The sequence below is a fragment of the Leopardus geoffroyi genome, chromosome D1 (assembly GCF_018350155.1).
Source record: "Leopardus geoffroyi isolate Oge1 chromosome D1, O.geoffroyi_Oge1_pat1.0, whole genome shotgun sequence".
Classification (NCBI taxonomy): Eukaryota; Metazoa; Chordata; class Mammalia; order Carnivora; family Felidae; genus Leopardus; species Leopardus geoffroyi.
In genome coordinates, this window is record NC_059329.1 from 98,900,168 (window position 1) to 98,919,715 (window position 19,548).

General features: G+C 41.9%; 1 protein-coding gene across 14 annotated transcripts in view; it reads right to left on the reverse strand.

Annotated features, from left to right (window-relative positions):
* Positions 1-19,548, reverse strand: part of AMBRA1 (autophagy and beclin 1 regulator 1) — a 179,825-nt gene that overhangs the window by 138,142 nt on the left and 22,135 nt on the right. For 6 of the 14 annotated variants that reach the window (XR_006714434.1, XM_045486706.1, XM_045486710.1 and 3 more), the window contains exons 2-7: positions 8,465-8,718; positions 7,764-7,822; positions 7,093-7,276; positions 6,288-6,460; positions 5,277-5,343; positions 3,269-4,722 (exon numbers count right to left, since the gene is read on the reverse strand). Coding sequence is in view for 13 of the 14 variants with exons in the window: in XM_045486706.1 (XP_045342662.1) it covers positions 3,269-4,722; positions 5,277-5,343; positions 6,288-6,460; positions 7,093-7,276; positions 7,764-7,822; positions 8,465-8,599 (2,072 nt within the window). In the remaining variant the exon portion in view is untranslated. Of the gene's footprint in view, positions 1-3,268; positions 4,723-5,276; positions 5,344-6,287; positions 6,461-7,092; positions 7,277-7,763; positions 7,823-8,464; positions 8,719-15,982; positions 16,094-19,548 lie in introns of all 14 variants that reach the window. The other 8 variants (XM_045486718.1, XM_045486719.1, XM_045486717.1 and 5 more) reach the window with 5 other exon arrangements.

Here is a 19,548-nt window from a genome sequence, read left to right on the forward strand (position 1 = left end):
ATCAGCAGCACCGAGGATCAAAATATGCCTCTTTAGTCTATCTCCTACTACAAAGTCAAATGAATAAACCCTCTCCCTTCAAGTAGTCTAGGCACACAACAAGGACACCTTGCTTGCCAGCCAGCCTAGCCGAGCAGCAGCAACAGCCCAACAGTGACACCTGCTGGGGAAATAAAAGCAAGGGCTGGCTCATCAGCTAGAGAACATCCGGTTCCTTTTGAAGGTGGCAGAAGGGGCTAATTAGCACCTGTATGTATTAGTAATTTACACTACAAGGCAGCCACTCAAATCACGAGGAACTGATGCCCCTTCTGTAAAGGGTGTGCACTTGGAACATTCTACAAATGTACCTCAGTTTTGAGCAGGCTGTCAGCCTTCACAGTGCATTTCATCCTGGCTCATCTTAAGCGACTCCATAAATAACGTAACTACTGTATTTTACAATAAAACCATGCATTATTTGCATATTTTAAAAGAAAAAATATACATGCACAATTGTTCACAGCAAGATGACAAGGGATTTCATTTACTACAACATACAATTTTTTTTTTTATTTTTTTTTTCAACGTTTATTTATTTTTGGGACAGAGAGAGACAGAGCATGAACGGGGGAGGGGCACAGAGAGAGGGAGACACAGAATCGGAAGCAGGCTCCAGGCTCTGAGCCATCAGCCCAGAGCCCGACGCAGGGCTCGAACTCACGGATCGCGAGATCGTGACCTGAACTGAAGTCGGACGCTTAACCGACTGAGCCACCCAGGCACCCCTACAACATACAATTTTAAATGTTTGAACTTTTTAATTTAAAACACAAACATAGATTCTGGGTTTTAAATGGTCTACTTTATCAAGAAGTTATTAACATTTTAGTCACATGTGACTATTTACATTTGACTAAAATTTAAAAATTTAAACATAGTTCCTCAGCTCACACCCAGCCATATGTAACTAGTGCCTACCACACTGGACAGCACAGATACAAAACGCTTCCATCACTGTAGAGAGTTTTATTGGATGGCATTTCTCTAGAGAAACATATTATTTTCAGATGCACTTATACAAAGAGGGCATATAAATGAATGAAAGCTGGCCAAGTGTTGATAATTTTTAAAGTCAGGTGATATGTATATCAAATTTATTATACTTTTCATTTTTATATGTTTGAAGATTATCATAATAAAAAGTTAAAGGAAAAGAAAAATGGTTCACCTAAAAATGAGGTATCACAGTAAGGAACATACCACGGACGACAGTTTAGAAAAATCTTTAGTCACACACACCAGAATTCAAAACCCCACTCAGCAAACTACTCATAGATCTTTAACAAGAAACTTGACTTCTCCGAGCCTTACTTATCTCAGCTGTAAGATGAGAAATTTAACACCTGCCTTGCACAGAGTTATGGTGGAAATTAGAATTAATACAAAGACACAGCACCAGACACAGTACCTAATATACAGTGACCCTCAGTAATTGGTGTCTCTAATTATTATCAAACAGTAGAGTTTATTTTAAACCACTCAGGTATTTCTCCGAACAGTAACACATGAAAAGGCACTGCTACAATTGAATGGACAAAGGATGACCAGAGGCCCACTGGTACTGTGGAGACAGGCACTTGTAGTAACTTCAGTTACTTTTAGAGCAGTAACTGAAGACAGTCCTTTTACAGCTACCTTTCACAAACTTTTTGTATGCCTGCTCTACGTCAGGCACTGTGCTTGCTCCCTTCCCACCTCTCCTGACAAAGAGGAGTAACAGTCTCAGGCTCCTCTGAGCAAGGCAGAATATTCCAAAGCTGGGAATTTAGGAGATGTTAACTCAGAACGGGTGTCAATTATTTAAGCATAGTAACAACCTCTATTAGTCTATCTTTCATATCCAACCAAGTGTCCCTCTCTTCCCCTTAGCAACTACCCCCTAGTAACCACCTACTATCTGGCATTCAACATGCTCTTTCCTGCCTTATAATCTGCTGGTCCCCTGAAGTAAAAAGGTCTTTCCCTTTCCAAATCCTAGTCATCCTTCAAGGCTTGGTTTTGTACAGCCTTCTTTGATGGTACTTCCCTTTCTCTGAAATGAGACTGCATTTAATCTGAGTACCACACAATGAAGCATTTGGGTCATCTACATTTTTTATATAATTGTATGTAAATAAGTCTTGCCTCTATAATTAATACCCCCAGTGGGTAAAGACCAGGTATTATACTTCTTTTGTATTCCCTACAGTGCCTGGCACAGTGCTGGAAAAATTGTAACCATTCAACAAATACTTATTAACTGGGTAACTCTCTAGAGCATTCTCCCAAAATAACAAGTACATTATGTGCACAATCCATATTCCCACCCTTGTTAGAAGCTTATGTCAGAAATTTCAGTTGCTTCAACAGAGGATGTAATGCAAAGCAATATGCTGTTTGGATCCAACAAGCATATTCTGGGAGTTGGTGATTACGCTAGATGTGACCTTTACAGAATTACAGAAAGAAGTCCCTAATAAATCAAGATAGATGCTCACATAGCCATACATGGAACATGTGGTGGGCGGGTAACTACACCCACTCTGTTTCTTCCACGGAAGAGTTGCCTGGGATGCCGATCTGAGTATGGAGAGGCCTTCCTTCCGTGAATTATTCTTCTTCCCCACCTTGAGGTGAATGTCCATCTGGAAGATCTCCTCAAAGAATCTTAATTAGGCAACTAACTTGCTATCCAAAAAATATGTATCTCTAAAGCAGACTTTCCTCAACACATATATACACGTATTATTTTCTTTTTCCTTTGTCAAGTTGCAATGCTCCAGAAGGTGAACACAGTTGTCCAAAGAGACACAACTGAAAAAAAGCCAATACACTAATTTGTACCAAGCAGGTTCTCTTTCACTACCTATTTCTAAGCACTGTGGACCATTTTCTTTTTCCACAATAACCAGCGCTGCACATACAATCCTCCAAGAAGGTCAAAGAACAGGGCAGAGGAAGTCAATGGCTCCACTTCCATTTACATCCCTAACCTGATCTGCACTCTCCTTTAGGCTAAAGGTCTCATGAACTTAGCAGAGCCAAGTGACTTAGACTGCTAGGCCCCATCCTATCTCTGCCACCAGAGCAAGTTTTCCAGGAAGATGCAATGGACCTTAGGGAGACCAGAACCAGATGTATGGGTCCCAGACACTCCAGATCCAGCCACAACATCTACAGGACTGAAGGAAGAGACAGAAGGAGAAAAGTAAGGGATACAGGAGAAGACAAGAAAGCACCTGCTTACCTCCTGAGTGAATCTTCCTCGGAGCTCTCCTCAGGCATATCCTGATGTAAGGCCTCCTGTGTTACAGTTCCAGATCTGCTGGACTGCGTGTAAATTCTTTCCCAGTGGCCCGTCTCCTGGTTGAAGGCCACCCCCACAGTCCTCTCCTCCTGCGGACTAGCAGAGCTGCTCAACTCCAGCCTGCTGGAGCTGGGCGTTTGGCCCTCAGTCCGCTCAAGGGGTGGCAACTGGCTGCCACTTGACGGCATGCCCTCGAAGGTGCTGGGGACCTGCCAGGAGGAGCTGGCCTCGCTAGAGGAGTAGTTGGGTGTGGTTCTTTCCCAGCGCAGGGTGTCGTTGTTGAAGGTCAGGAGATTGTGGCAGGCGCGGCAACGGTTCAGGTGGCCACGAGACAGGTTGGAGTTGTTCTCGCTGCTGTGTGGGGTGGGCTGGTGGGAGGGGCCTGGCCTCTCGGACTCAATGTTGTTATTGAGCATTTCCTGGGCCTGTTGGGTCTGGGGGGCTTCCCCGCTCAGGCTGTGGTCCAGCTCCTGAAGCCGGTCATACTCCAGAAAGAAGCGTCTCAGGTCACATTGAAGCTCATGGCGAATGCTGCCTGAGTTGTTTTGGCTGGAGCCATTTCCTCCATCTGACTCAGCTGCCAACCCTGAAGCTGGAAAACCCCTCCCTTCTGTGGCTGAAGTGTACACAGACGCCTGAGAGCCACCTTCTTGCTGTCTCAGCACAGACAGCAAACTCACCGAAGAGGCACTGGTCCTGGGCGGAGGCATGGATTCTGCCTCAGAGCGGGAGTTCAGACTGAGCACTGTCCGGGTCCACTCGGACCCTGTCAGCCCGGGAGCTATTTCTCGGTGATACCTAGAGGGGTGGCTGGACAAAGGGCCTCCCAAAGAGCGACGGGTGGGACCCAGACTGAGGTTGCGGAGCGTGTTGCCGGCAGTGCTGCTCTGGACTGTACTGAAGGCAGACGGCCGGTTCAGGAGGCCCTGGTCCTGCTGCGTTGACGAGGCCTGCTCCGGGGGATGGAAGGGCTCGGTCTGTACAAAAGAAAAGGAAGGGGTAGTAGCCCTGGCAGAAGCAGGGGGAACACTGTCCTGGTGTGGCAAGAGGGAAGGAACTCGAGTGCCAGAGCAGCGGCTGCAAAGGCACAGGATCCCAAGGTGCTGGCAGCACTCAGCTGTGGGGTAACTGACCCGCTGTCGGAGCCTGATGTAAGCGGAAGTCCTGGGGCGCTCCGTGGAGGGCTGAGGGGGAGGCGGTGGGGGTGAGGGGGTAGCAGACTCTTGCACTGTGCTTTGCTCTCCCACCTGGATGCCAGAGGAGCGGGAGGACAGCATGTGCAGGAAATTGTGGAGGAGAGGCGTCCGGCGAACTGGCTGTGATTGCAGCAGGGCACGCTGACGGTAGTGGGATAACTCTGTTCCGTCTATGGGGATCTCTGGTTCGTCATCACCCTGCGATGTGGAGCAAGGCGGGGCAGGGGTAGAGCAAGGCGGTTAGGTAGAACCTCCAGGTAAATTAAGAAAGATTAACTGTTGATAACCATCCGCAAAAAACAACCTTCATGGATAGACAACAACTCTACCTCGGAAGCACTGAGGACTAACTGGCTTCAGATTCAGAATCATCATATGGTGTCACATTATTCATTTCCGATTAGCAACATTTCTGAGTGAGTACAGCTGGCAAGCCAATTCTATTACAAAATGCATCTCTATGACGGAAGCAATGAGGGGAAGAAAATGTCAACCAGCCCAAGGCACATGAATGACAAGCTATCCAACACAGCCTGGTGACTCTAATGAGGCAATCACCTGGGGGTTTCAGAATTGACTCCCCTGTCAAGATTATGGCTATAACTCTGAGCACACAGTCTGAAACTAGCTTTGAATTTCAACTAGAAAAGAAGCACCTGGCCATTACAAATGACAAGTCCAAATAATCAGAACTGGAGCACTAGTTTAGAAAACAACCCACAGTTGAGATGCAGTTGGAACTGCTAACTTACCTGCTGATTAGAGGGGTTAACAATTGCCGTGAGTAAGTAGTGTCCAAGAGGGTCAAATCTCACCAGACTGAAAACACAGAAGAAGAAAAAGACAGACACACATAGATGTTAATTGAGAAGAGGAAGCCTGTGTTCAAATTTATAGCAATCATTACTAATAACTGTGGGATTACCTAGGTATCCACTTCATGCTGGAAGCTTTCAAAACTTTCAAACAGATTAAAATAATGAAGTTCAATACTTCTTGTTACCTCCTCACACTTGCCAGAATAGGGGAATATGTATCACAAAAATAATTTCAAAAAGCACCTAGGCTCTCATCCCAAGAAGCAACTACATTAATCACATACTGGCTCATATCTAAGAGCCTATCATCACAGTAAAGCACAGGACACTCCCAAACTCTGCCACAGGGTTACTTCTTCCCTCACGCAGCAGCTCCACTGGCAAGGAGCAGGGGTTGTGTGACAGTGAACTGTCTCAGCATCAAGTGGCTGAGACCAGAAAATTTTCTTATATCCAGCTGCAATACCAAGAGGACCAAAGAAACCAATGCATCATCTGTATTTAATTCAGGCAATGTGTGTTTTGATCTTGGGGGCTAAATATCCACAGCAGATTTGATACATACTTACATCTCCATTTTCCAGTTTGATAAACACAGACAACTGGGGCTAGCAACTACCTACCAAGCTAACCTCTACCTGAACAACTTTCAGGTGTTCCTCCCACACACACACACACAAAAGGGCTCTACCCCAAGTCCAGATAGCTTTGAACCTAAAAGACCTTCTAACAACCCTGGTCTACAGAGCCCAGAAGAGGAGGCCAATAAGGAACAGCTAAAATGAATTGTTGATTGGCCAGCAACTTAAAAAGTAGGAGGAGCCTTACAGAAAACCCCCTGCTCTGAACAGGCGTAACAAACTGCTTCCTGAGGTGACAGCAAGTGTAAATGCTCTCTGCCATGTGAGTCCTATGCCAAACATCACGAGTGGGCAGAGCACTCACCGGACCCGTTCCATCTCGCTAGCTGTCTTCACCACAGCAAAGGGCTCCCGTCGACTCCAGTCCCAGAAGTGGATCTCATTGACAGTGGCAATCAGCAGGAGCTGAGCCGTAGGGTGGAAAGCCAGGGAAGCAATGGCATTGTTGCTATCTGTGAACCAGCTTTCACTGCCACCCTATAAATGAACCAATCCCAAATAGTCTCTGGTTACAAACTAGCAGGAGATTAGGATGTCAATTTCAAAAAAAAAAAAAAAAAAAAAAGGACCATTTAAGGTAAAATCACCACTTGTACAGCCTACTTTAAATATGTCCTCTGTAAAATGTAGAAAATCAGCGATCTGGCAGTGTCACCAATTTATCAGAAAATTATTACTGTCAGCTCAGTTCTCCCAAGTCACCTATAATCCAAAGCAATGAGTATCCACACAATTCCTGTTTCTGAGGCCTGTGAAAACGCAAGCCTGGTGCGTGACATGGTAAACAAAAAACCACTAGCAAGTCAAGAAGCATATTGCTTTGGTGATCATGATCAGAATATAATACAATCCTCGCTCTAAAACAAAAGGCATCTATCCCGAACACGTTTTAGAACCTCCTATACCATGTTACAATGGGCAGATGGAAAAACAGTTAAACAGGGTGTTCACCTTAGAATGGAGGAATATTATTCCTATTACTTAAGTGGGCAATGACTACCACTTACTCACATGTAGTCCTAAGAACCTAGCTAGTTTCTCCTCCAGTTAAGAACTCAATGGTAAACAACTCTCTGCATTTAGAGTATCAAAGAAATGGAAATACTTACATGCAAATCCCAAATCCTAACCTCCCCATCCAGGCAGCCAGAAGCAATAAGGCCTGAGATGGTGGGATGAAAAGTGACACACCACGGAGTGCGGCGGTGTCCAATCAGAGAATGAACACACTTGCCAGTCTTCACCTCCGTAATATAGATATTATGGTTCACGTGGGTGGAGGCCAACAGAGTCCTAGAGAATTGAAGAGTAGGACGTGAATGTGAAGCACACAGGAGGGTAACCAACCTTCTCAGTTCTGGACAACCTTCTCCACCCTAGCGTGAAAAAACTACACCTTAGGCATTACAAACAACCGAAAAATTCTGATCTTTGAAAGCTCTGGCTTCTCCACACACCCCCTTCAGAGAATATTTTTTTCCAGGTAGGAAAATGATCACTCCATCAGTGGCCTATATCACACAGGCAAAGGATTGTAATTGAGAAACTTCCCAAGTTTTGATCCTCAATGTCTGTTGTTTCCTTTGCTTATTCCTATTATTTCTATGGATAGCACAGCTCATCTACCTTCTTTCCCCTTCTGATACACTGGCAAAGCTCTATTCAAGCAATGTTTCAAAGAACCCTTAGGGATGTAACTTGGAAGACCAAGCTAGACCAAATATACATAAAGCAATGTTATCGCAAGTCTTAGGTTAAGTTATAGGTAAGTACTAGGTACCTGTCTGGGCTGAAGGCCAGTAAGAACGTAGAGCGTGGACTATCAGGCAGTTCTACTCTCTGAAAAACAAACCCAAAAAAAAAAAATAAATAAAACACATTATTTATAAACTATGACCCACTCTATCTCAAAAGCACATGAACCACAGTAGATCAGTATTCAGTATAAGCTGAAACACTGGAAACAGTGATCAAAGTCACAAATTGAAAGAGAAATCCAAATTACCTTTAAGAAAAATGTCTAGTTCTAAAGACAAAAGATATTTCTAGCCCATGAATTCTTCCAAATTTATTTTTAAAACTCTGTAGGTTAGGGGCGCCTGGGTGGCGCAGTCGGTTAAGCGTCGGACTTCAGCCAGGTCACGATCTCGCGGTCCATGAGTTCGAGCCCTGCGTCGGGCTCTGGGCTGATGGCTCAGAGCCTGGAGCCTGCTTCCGATTCTGTGTCTCCCTCTCTCTCTGCCCCTCCCCCGTTCATGCTCTGTCTCTCTCTGTCTCAAAAATGAATAAAACATTAAAAAAAAAAAATTAAAAAAAAAAAAAACAACTCTGTAGGTTAGATATATCAACTCTCTCACACAAAATAAATGGTATCCCAACTCTACATAATTAGCCCATTCTAAAACCCCACTCTACTGTCCTAAAAATCTTACCCCATTCTACCCCTAAAAATCTTATGTCAAAAATATCCATTGTTCCCACCTTGCCTTCCCATTTCATCCACCGGGTTTTATCTTCCACCAGCTCCTGCAGAAGCCGCTGAGCTCCAAAGGCCCGAGTGCCCCGTTCTCGCCCCCAGAGTATCCGAACAGCATTCTTCTCTGGAACAACCTTCATGGCGTTCAGTAGCCACTGTCACACCAGGCACAGGAAGTGAAGGAGCAAGCAATAGCTCCGCAAGCTGATGCAGCTAAATTGAGGCCATTCAGGTCCTTATAAGTTGTCTTCATGGAAATCTAAAGGATGGACATTAAATTAAAGAATATCTATTCTGCAATCAGAGAAGCTTCCCACTGAAAACATGATTCTAGCTCAAAGAGGAAAGTTTTGTGTTTTAATTTAATGACACTTTCTCAGGAAAAGACCCTTCTCCCAGAACTTTTTTTCCAAAAATATTTCATCCTTAAATTCCCTTCATATCATCAATAGATCAGCCTTATATCTAAAGAATTAGCCATTCTCTAAAGCAGTTACTCTGTTATTATTTTATCAGATAAGAACTTTTGTTACACATAAAAATAAATAAGGTCTAAAACCCTGTCAAAAACAAAAAACAAAACACAGTACCTGCCCTCCCCTTCTGGGCCACACTGCCTCCTTAGTCACCAGCTTCTCCCCCCCCCCCCCCCCCCACCTTATCACTTGGGCAGCCTCCAAACCAAAGAACAGGTAACCAATTCTAAAAGGCTATTTATTACTTGAGGGCTGGTTCTTCTGCAGCAGCATCAACTCTTATCTCCTCCCTAAAAGCATGTGCATAAGGACTACTTTGGGGGTATCTTTCTCACTCTCCTTTTTTCTTTTCCACAAAAGTTCCAGAGTAGTACAGAGAGGAGAAAACAGAAGAAAAAAATTTCCGTTCCTTTTTCTCATCCACCACAAGCCATAAGGGCATAAAACTATCACAAAAAAAAAAAAAAAAAGGTCAACTAGCAGCAAAATATATATACACATGTGCAAGAATTAAAGAATTGTGGCTCCTCTATACAATGGAATATGCAGTCCAATAAAATGGCATTTCAGAAGAATACACGTAAAATGTTATTCGCTGTAGCACTGTTTCTTCAAATGTTATGGAACATTTCAAATGTGCAGAAAAGTTGAAAAAACAGTACAATAAACACAGTATTCACCAGTTAAAACTCAAGAACTGTTAACATTTGGTCACATTTGCTTTATCTGTCTCTATGGACAACACTATATATGTGTTGTTTTATTTTTTTCTGCATTTCATCAGGCATCAATATGCTTTAACCCTATCTACCTTACTGTGCATCTGCAGGGAATAAGGACGTTTGACTTCATAACCACAATACCATTAGGTACGCTGATTATCACCTAATACTCAGTCCTCATTCAAATGTCCCCAACTATTTAAAAATGTCTTTAATAGTTGCCTTAAAAAAAAAAAAAAAAAAAAGAGGGGCGCCTGGGAGGCGCAGTCGGTTAGGCGTCCGACTTCAGCCAGGTCACGATCTCGCGGTCCGTGAGTTCGAGCCCCGCGTCGGGCTCTGGGCTGATGGCTCAGAGCCTGGAGCCTGTTTCCGATTCTGTGTCTCCCTCTCTCTCTGCCCCTCCCCCGTTCATGCTCTGTCTCTCTCTGTCCCAGAAATAAATAAATGTTGAAAAAAAAAAAAATTAAAAAAAAAAAAAAAAAAGAAATCCAATCAAAACTCAAGCAATTAGTTTGGATGTTATATCTCTTTAGTTTCTTTTATTCTAGAATGGCCTCCAAATTTTGCTTTGGTTGGTTTTACCTTTACTTATTCACAAGCTTTTTAAAATCCCAGGACAGGTACCTGGAGACTGTCTTACATCCTAGTTTTGTCTGATTGTTTCTTCACAGCGCCATTTAGCTTACCTCTCTATCCCTCACATTTACTATAAATAGAAGGTTAGGTCTAAAACACTGATTAGATTTAGGTGAAGTATTTTTGGCACCTGCTTTACAGGTGATAGTATCTATGTATCACCCTCCCAAGCCCCACCCCCTGCTACAATGAAGCCTATCAGGTGGCACATATCCTCAGACTGTCTGAGTTGGTGGGACTTGGAAAATTATGTGATCATTTGGCAAAATATGACCACTTGGTTGAGTTTGTAACTGCCAGAGTTCTCTTTATAAAGGTACATCCCTCCCCTTTATAATTAGCCATCTGTGGTTAATATTTGGCCTCAACTGAATATCCTGTTCCTTCTCAACTTTTTGCTTAATGATTTAGCAGTCACTGATGATTCCTTCTTGAATTATTTCCTTTAGGAGCTGAAAAAATGTAGATTCTCAAATTCCATCATTATTTCTACATTTACTAGCTGGCATTGCTTTGGAAAGAACTTTTCCTTAATAACTGAAGCACAGCAAATGCTTTTTTTTTCCCCTTTAATTACTACTTCTGTCTTATTGTTTGTAACAGCAAAAAACTGGGGACAACTAAACTGTCGATGTAAAAAGGGGACTGGATGACTAATCTACAATAAGGAAGATTCTCTGGGTACTGATAACAAGAAATCTCCAAAATAAAATATTGCTAATAGGGGTGAAAAAGCAAAGTACAAAACAATATGCATAGCAATGCAACTTTTTGAATAAGAGAAGAAATTAATGGTCACTCGTTAGGGACTAAAGGGAAAGAATGAATGGAGATAAATATGGAAATAAGACTTCTCAAATGTTTTCATTTTGTGTCACTTTTATTTTTGAAATGCATTACCTATTCAAAAAATTTTTAAGTTTATTTATTTATTTTTGAAAGACAGAGACAAAGAGAGAGAGACAGAGCAGGGGAGGGGCAGAGAGAGAATCCCAAATAGGCTCTGAGCTGTCAGAGCCCAATGAGGAGCTTGAACTCACAAACTGCGAAATCATGACCTAAGCTGAAATCAAGAGTCGGACACTTAACCAACTGACTGAGCCACCCAGGTGCCTCAAAAATCTATTTTTAAAATTCTTTTTAATGTTTATTTATTTTGAGAGAGAGAAAAGAGAGCTCGTGAGCAGGGGAGGGGCAGAGGGAAAAGGGAAGAGAGAATCCCAAGCAGGATCCACACTGTCAGCTCGATCTCACAAACCATGAGATCATGGCCTAAGCCAAAATCAAGAATCAGACACTCAACCAACTGTGCCACCCAGGGGCCTCCAAAATTTATTTTTAAAATATTTAATGACGTGAAAAAATACAGTGAAAAAAGCAGAATAGAAAATTACACATATAGTATGATCCTATTTTGTTAAAAAAAAAAAAAATGATCTTGGAGAACAGTGATACAAAAGAAATATAAAAAAAAAATACTAACCAGGGCACCTGGGTAGCTCAGTCAGTTGAGCATCTGACTTCAGCTCAGGTCTCACAGCTCAGTTCATGGGTTTAAGCCCCACATCGGGCTTGCTTCTGTCAGCACAGAGCCCACTTTGGATCCTCTGTCCCCCTCTCTCTCTGCCCCTCCCCTGTTCATGCACTATCTCTCCTTCTCAAAAATAAATAAACATTAAAAAAAAAAATACTAGGGCGCCTAGGTGGCTCAGTTGGTTAAGCATCCAACTTCCGCTCAGGTCGCGATCTCACAGTTGGTGGGATCCGCCTCAGGCTCTGTGCTGACGGCCTGGAGCCTGCTTCGGATTCTGTGTCTCCCTCTCTCTGCCCTCCCCTCCTCACACTCTCTCTCTCTCTCTCTCAAAAATAAACATTAAAAAAAAAACAACTAACCATGCTTGTCTTTAGGTGGTGGGACTATAAGTGACTTAGTAATTAGAAGAGGTAATGTTCTCTTCAGTTTTTAAATTTAAAAAGTAATAAATGCTTATTGTAAAAGTGAAACAACAATGGGCTTTTTACATTTCACAAATGGCTGCAATATGAAAAGTATACAACTAGACGTATCCAAACACAGACAGAAGGGAAAATATTTATAGCCTGTGCTGAAAGGAGTTTTCTCCCTGGCATATCAAAATGTAAAAAGCCAGAAAGACTCTACAGAAAGACACAACTCCAAGTTCCTAGACGGATACAGCAGAGTTCCCTAAGGAGTGATGAAGGAACAAACTCTAGCCTATATCCTCACGGGACAGCTCTCATCCCTCATTAGTGCACGATATAAATATGTACACACTGAACATGTCAACATTCTGCAGGCCAACCTCCTGAATAAACTAAGGATGAAGTAACTGGAAGGAAATAATCTACTTGGTGACCCTAACAACTCACGGTTTAGTACCAAAAGTCTGGAAGTTAAACCGCCACACAGCTGAATAATTATTAACCAGGAAGGTGCCAGAAATACAGTTCCCATTAGTTCATCTTAATCCTTTACTGAGTCTAATTTTTTTTCTTTTTTAACCTATAATTCTTTTACCTAATACAGAGGAGTTCAGAAGGAATGAATTTTGGGGCACCTGGGTGGGTCAGTCGGTTAAGCATCCAACTTCTGCTCAGGTCCTGATCTCACCATTCATGAGTTTGAGCCCTGCATCAGGCTCTACAATGACAGCTCAGAGCTGAGGGCCTTCTTCGGATTCTGTGTCTCCCTCTCTCTCTGCCTCTCCCCTGCTCGCTCGCTCTCTCTCTCTCTCTCTCTCCCTCTCAAAAATAAACATTAAAAACAATTTTTTTAATGAGTTTTGAGGGACCCTTGTCTTAAGAGTGTGACATAAAACTACTTTCACAGAAATACATTTAAACCATTTATAATCTTGAGGCACCTGTGTGGCTCAGTCAGTTAAGCATCTGACTCTTGATTTCAGCTCAGGTCATGATCTTGCGGGTTAGTGAGATCGAGCCCTGCATTGGGCCCTGCACTGACAGCATGAAGCCTCCTTGGGATTCTCTCTCTCCTTTCTCTCTCTGTCCCTCCTCAACGCACACGCAAACGTTCTCTCTCTCAGAATAAATACACTTTAAAAATTAGATAAGTAAACCATTTACAATCGTATAATGTGGTAAAAATAGCAGCAGTCCAATTCATACCAAAAAAATCTGACCTTCTGAACCTGTGTGACTCAAGAGGAAGAAAATATAGGTCACAAACATCGTATGATTCAGAAAACTGTGATATGACCTGAAGTTCCTACAGGAATCGGAAGAGGAAAGAGCTACTACAAATACCAGTTATCAAGAAAACTAAAAACTCATGTCTGAGCTTACCAAAGAGCTTATCTATCAATTCCCAAGGACCCAGACACACTAAAAGTTCAAACAAGAGAAAGCTGGACTGATGCCAGAAGTCAAAGGGCCTGAAACAATTGCACGGTCCCTCTTTTGTCTGAAGAAAAATATTTGCTCTGTTTCTTGAAAAGGATAAGAGACTTCCACTCCTTACAGCTACCTGAGAAGAGACTTTACTTTGTTCTCTATAAGGAACAAAAGGAGCTAAATCAGACTGAAGCCAGACAGGCCCTGTTGCTGAGGAGGAAGTGCCAGTCAAGTGTGTTTTTCATTCCTCTTTTTAAAAAGGAGGAAGAAACAAGTTTCCCAATCTGTCCCTTAAAGCAGGCTGAGACAAAGGGTGCCAAGAATAGTCTTTGTGATGCCATTACACAGTCCCCAGAATCAATTCTCCGTCCCCCAAAGCCTTATGCAAGGAGAACCAGAAGGACACACAGAAATGTGTACAAACCCCACCCCCCATGACGTGACTGATCACTCAAAAAAGATGGGAAGATAACCCACCTTTAAAGACTTTCTCTTCTTAATTCTAGGACATAATTGCATTTAACAACTACTAACAAAAATCACCTATAGAGTATGCCACAACCCAGTGGGAACTAAAAGTTAGATTTAAAGGTCCCCCTAGCAATTTGACTAATGCCAGAAACTTTACTCCACCTTCTCCCTAGAGGACTTCAGGCAAGTTACTTAACCTCCCTGAGACTCAGTTTCCTTCTTTGTAAAACAGGAATGGCAATATTTGCTTCATCAGGTTGTGGTGAGGCTCCAACACACAAAGAGTGGTGGAGTGTCAAAACTGTTGCTGTTACTGCTGTCACTAGTACTGAATACTCCTCAGGGTTCACCGTGGTCTCCTTCACCAAACAATACAGCCAACTAAAACCCCAGAGACCCAAGATGCCAGCATTCCCAAGAGTAGCAGATTTTTCTAAGAAATACTTCAAAGGCTATTACCAGACAACAAAGTAAAAAGTACTCAGGAAAATAAAGGATATTTGTGTGGCAAAAATAATTAAATGAGATATGAGCTACCTCTACAAAAGTCAAGTCAATTAAAAAACAACCAGGGATACCTGGGTGGCTAAGTCAATTGAGTGTCTCCCGATTTCGGCTTGGGTCATGATTCCAGAATTGTAGGATCCAGCCCTGTGTTGGGCTCTGTGCTGAGTGTGCAGCCTGCTTGAGATTCTCTCTCTCTTTCCCTCTGCCCCTCTCTCCCCCTTGTTCTCTCCTTCTCCCTCTCTCTCTCTCTCTCTCTCTCACACACACACACAAACACACACTCACTCTCTCTAATAAAAATAAAAATAAGAACAGAACTAACTCAGAACTGTATCTGCAACCTGGCTAAAAATTCAGACCCAAAATCCTACCTTCCAACAGCATTCCAGGAGTGTGAATCAGAAAACTAACAGACCTCGAAGGGGCTGTTAAAATGAGTCCAATCACCTCATTTCTTGAGTATCTGCATCTCTCTCCACTGCACTAAGTAGGCAGTCTAGGAGTCCAATCAACTGTGTAATACCAACACACATTCCATAACACAGAGGATCCATCCCAAGGTTAATTCTCTCAAGAAAAAAAAAAGTTCTTTAAATACTAAATCTAGGACTACTTGCATAAGTAAAGCTCTCCCAACAACTGGAAAATTAGCAACAGAATGTCAGGCCTTTAATTAGAGGCCTAAAAGTGGCCGAGTACTCTTTAGAAACTCCACGTAGGTGGAAATATACACAGTTTTCTACAATTGGCAGCTTTGTTTTCATTAATAGGACTTTTTACAAGACATTTTAGGATACTTCAAATGACACTATATAGGATCCAAATCCAAAATCCAAAATGTGAGTGCCAAAGCCAGCAACCAGACTAGAATACTTCCACACAGCCCTGCCTGACTCCTAGACTAGACTGAGCTTAGAGGTGGGCAAGAAAGTTCAGGGAGAGCATCACCAATCTAGAACAGGTAGACACAGGTAACACATTCTGAAGGCAAGCACACCTGGAAGCAGAAAAACTTCATCTATTACCTGAATTGTGTAGTACTATGTATGGACTTCTAAAAGATATCCTAGGGGCAGGGCACCTGGGGTAGCTCAGTCAGTTAAGCATCCAACTCTTAATTTCGGCTCAGGTTGTGATCAAGCCCTGAGCAGGGCTCCACGCTGAATGTGGAGCCAACCTGGGATTCTCTCTCTCCCTCTCTCTCTCCCCAGCCTGCATACATATATTGCATGCCTGCTCTCTCAAAATTAATAAACATTAAAACAAAATAAATAAAATACATGAAATAAAATAAAATAGAATAGAATAAAATAGAATAAAGATATCTTAGGGGTACCTGGATAGCTCAGTCAGTTTAAGCATCCGACTCTTGATCTTGGCTCAGGTCTTGATCTCAGGGTCATGAGTTCAAGCCCCACGTTGGGCTCCACGATGGACATGGAGCATACTTAAAAATAAATAAATACATAAAATGCATAAATACTAAAAAATAAAAGATACCCTAGAATATGCCAAAGTGATAAATGTGGTTAAATCCAGATAGAGAAATTTTAAGTAATTTTTTAATCCATAATTTCTAAATAAGAACTGGCCTGGTATAGCGGTATATGGGCCCTGCAATCAGACTGGCCAACTGAATCCCAGCTCTGTCATTTTCTTGGCAAAAGAAGGTTTCTTGAAACAGTTACTGAACCAGCCTATACTTCGGTTTCCTCATCTATAAAATGTGACCACTGAGAGTAGGTATATAATAGGGTTACCATGAAGATTAAAAGATTTACCAAATGAAAAGTGCTCACTATTCTAGAATGCCAATGCTTGTACTAGAATGATAATTTCATTCCACAATGAAGAATTAAAATTAAAATAGCAGTAAGAGGGGCACCTGGGTGGCTCAGTCAGTTAAGTGTCCGAGTCTTGATTTTGGCTCAGGTGATGATCTCAGAGTTTGTGAGCTCGAGCCCTGCATAAGGCTCTGTGCTGACAGTGCAGAGCCTGCTTGGGGTTCTGTCTCCCTCTCTCTCTGCCCCTCCCCTGCTTGCTCTCTATCTCTCTCAAAATAAATAAAAGCAAATGTTAAAATAGCAGTAAGAAAAATTTTTTAAATCAGATAAATGAAATTTAATACAAATTCTCTTAGGCAAAATGAAACTGTCCACTGTAGCAGTCTCCAAACCATTTCATATAAAAGATCTGAGTACTGACATCTTTAAAAATATAAAGCTACAGGGTAATGGTTAAAATAACAATACCCAACACTCTCACAGTGCTTTTCATGTCCCAGGAACTGTTCTTCGCACTTTACATAAACTAATTTATGATCCTCACAGTCACCCCATCAGGTTCGTGAGGTCCCAAGGGAACAAGTCACACTGTCAGTGGTGGATTCAGGATTCAAACCCAAGCAGTCTGGCTCCAGAGTATAAATACTTAATTACTACAGAAAACTCCATAGTGCCTGAGATAGAACTTCCTAGTCAGTCTCTCTTCTAGTCATTTACTAGCCTCACATGTATTAGCCCCTCAATAATTGTTTTACTGCCTTACAAAATCAATTGGAAATCTGTTTGCTTAATATTTGTAATGTTCATTTCCTCAAAGGAGAAGAAATTAAAGAATGACAGCAAGGAAAATGAAAAAATTCTCACCCCTTCCTTTACATCAATATATGGTTTTTGAGAGAAAAAAGGACTCTAAAGTCTTTGACGAGAAATGACTCTGAATTTGATAAAATACCATATGAGACTATATCATGAAATTCAGCCACTCTGTATTTACCCTACACAACTACCAACTCCATCAAAGTAAAAAAAATTACTTATCAACAGGAAATAGAGATAGATGCCACAGGAAATTTACTTCTGTCTGGCTGCTAGGCCAGAGCATAAATCTTGAAAACATTAATCAACAGAAGATATGATTCTGCATACTCAGTCAAACCTGTGTATACTCTTTTGTCAAACATGAACTATAACATAAACACATCTGAGAAAAGAAGGGGACTCTTACATGTATGGTCTCAAGCCAACCCTTTCTCATCCAGGTGGCGGGCAAAGTGCTAGTGACCTCCTTGCACTGCCAGAGTTAGTTCCAAATCGAGATTCTCTATAACCAACTTAGTTTACCAGCCTGTGCTAGACTCTCTCCAAAGACAGCTGCCATCAAATCCTTCCTACTCTACTCCCATCCTGCCCCACCCATCAAGGGATAACATATTTCTTACCGCCCTTCCCCCCGCCGCCCGAATATGGGGCTGAACTTGTGACTTGTTTTGACCACAGAATACGGCTGAAGGGCTGTGTCAGTTCCAGGGCTGGCAGCTTCATATTTGAAAGACAGCATATTCAGAACAAAGTACAGAGGCAGTGGACATTCTGAGAGCAGGGAAGGGAATATGAGATATTATATTTTGGGGGCTTGAAAGTGCCAGATATAAAGGTGATGTGATTTAATGGGTAAAGATATGACAAAAACATAAAAAGTTTCAATAATGGACTCTTACCACTGAGCTGTTATATAATCTTTTACAAATCACACTGGTGCTGAATTTCATTTTTCTCCAGGTACAAACTGAAAGTAATAACACCCTTTTTGTAACTTAAAGGAATCATGTCCTTGGAGAACATTAGAAGAAATGGGTTACAAAAAAATTCAAGGCAGAGTTACTACTTTTGGAAGTACAAGCCAAGTTAAGAACTAACAATAAGGACAGTGCACAATAAACAGGAGTTCGTACAAAGAAGTCTGGCACTGTCAGTTATGAGACAATGCAAAGGGAACTGCAGGAGCCATGAAGCAGAATCAGAGAATACCTTCAATTAATCGCCTGACAGATTAGAAGCAAATAATTTGAGAGAATCAAAACCAATGCAATCAAAATTAGACACATTCTTCATAAGAACCAAAAGCCCAGAGAGAAAATGCTAATAGAACCTACACCCCTACTGCAGATATGCAACACATCTATGTTCTGAACTACAAAACTCTTCAGTACAATTGTCTCCACCTAGAAAGCCAGGCTAAGACATAATAATGAATTGAGTACCCGGTGCAAAGATTGTCAGCCCAAATTTACCAAGAGATAAGCAGGCAATGCGACCTCTTTTGTTCTCATATCCACCATCACCCCCAATGTTTTTTTACATATATCAACTCAGAATAAGGCACACTTCTACATGGTATATCACAAATAGACTAACAGCTTTACAAAATGTTTTGAAGATATAAAACTAAATAAATTCTAATTACTGTTTTTATAATAAAGAGGAGGAAAAAGCACTAGCTTTTCTGCTGCAGAGTTTGCTTACTAGGGCTTCCTAAAGTAAAAATAACATGACCTAATGTCTGAAACACAGCAGAGTTTGTACTCAAAAACAAAGTGTGATCAAAACTGGAAACAGAAAGCCGTAAGTTCCAAATCTGAGACTGACAGTTTTCCTTATTGTCACTTACCTCAGAAGGATAACGAAAAAAGGAATGAAGTGTTATCTGCAAACTATTCTGGGGAAACCGGACTAAGAATACAAGAATCCCTGGAAACTCAAGGAAGAGCAAGGAGGAAACCACTGAACCAACAAGAAAGTGAAGCTCAATTTTTGAGTCCCAAGCTATCAACAGAATCAAGAAGCCAGGAAGGTTAGCCTTAAATGCACAAAAATGGCGAGAGACTTTCTATTAGTAGTAAGCAAAGAAAAAAGAGTAGCTTTTGATGAAAGAAATTTCAGAGGCAAAAACAGCTTAACCCCAGAACTGGGAACTGACCCCAACTGCCTCAGGCAAACAGACCTAATGACTTTGGCAACAACATCCCTTTCATCCACCCACAATATTAGGAGGCTGAAGTAAAGCTCATTTCAAATCATGAAGGATCACATCTTTCTGTTTTCTGCACAGTCTTTGGGA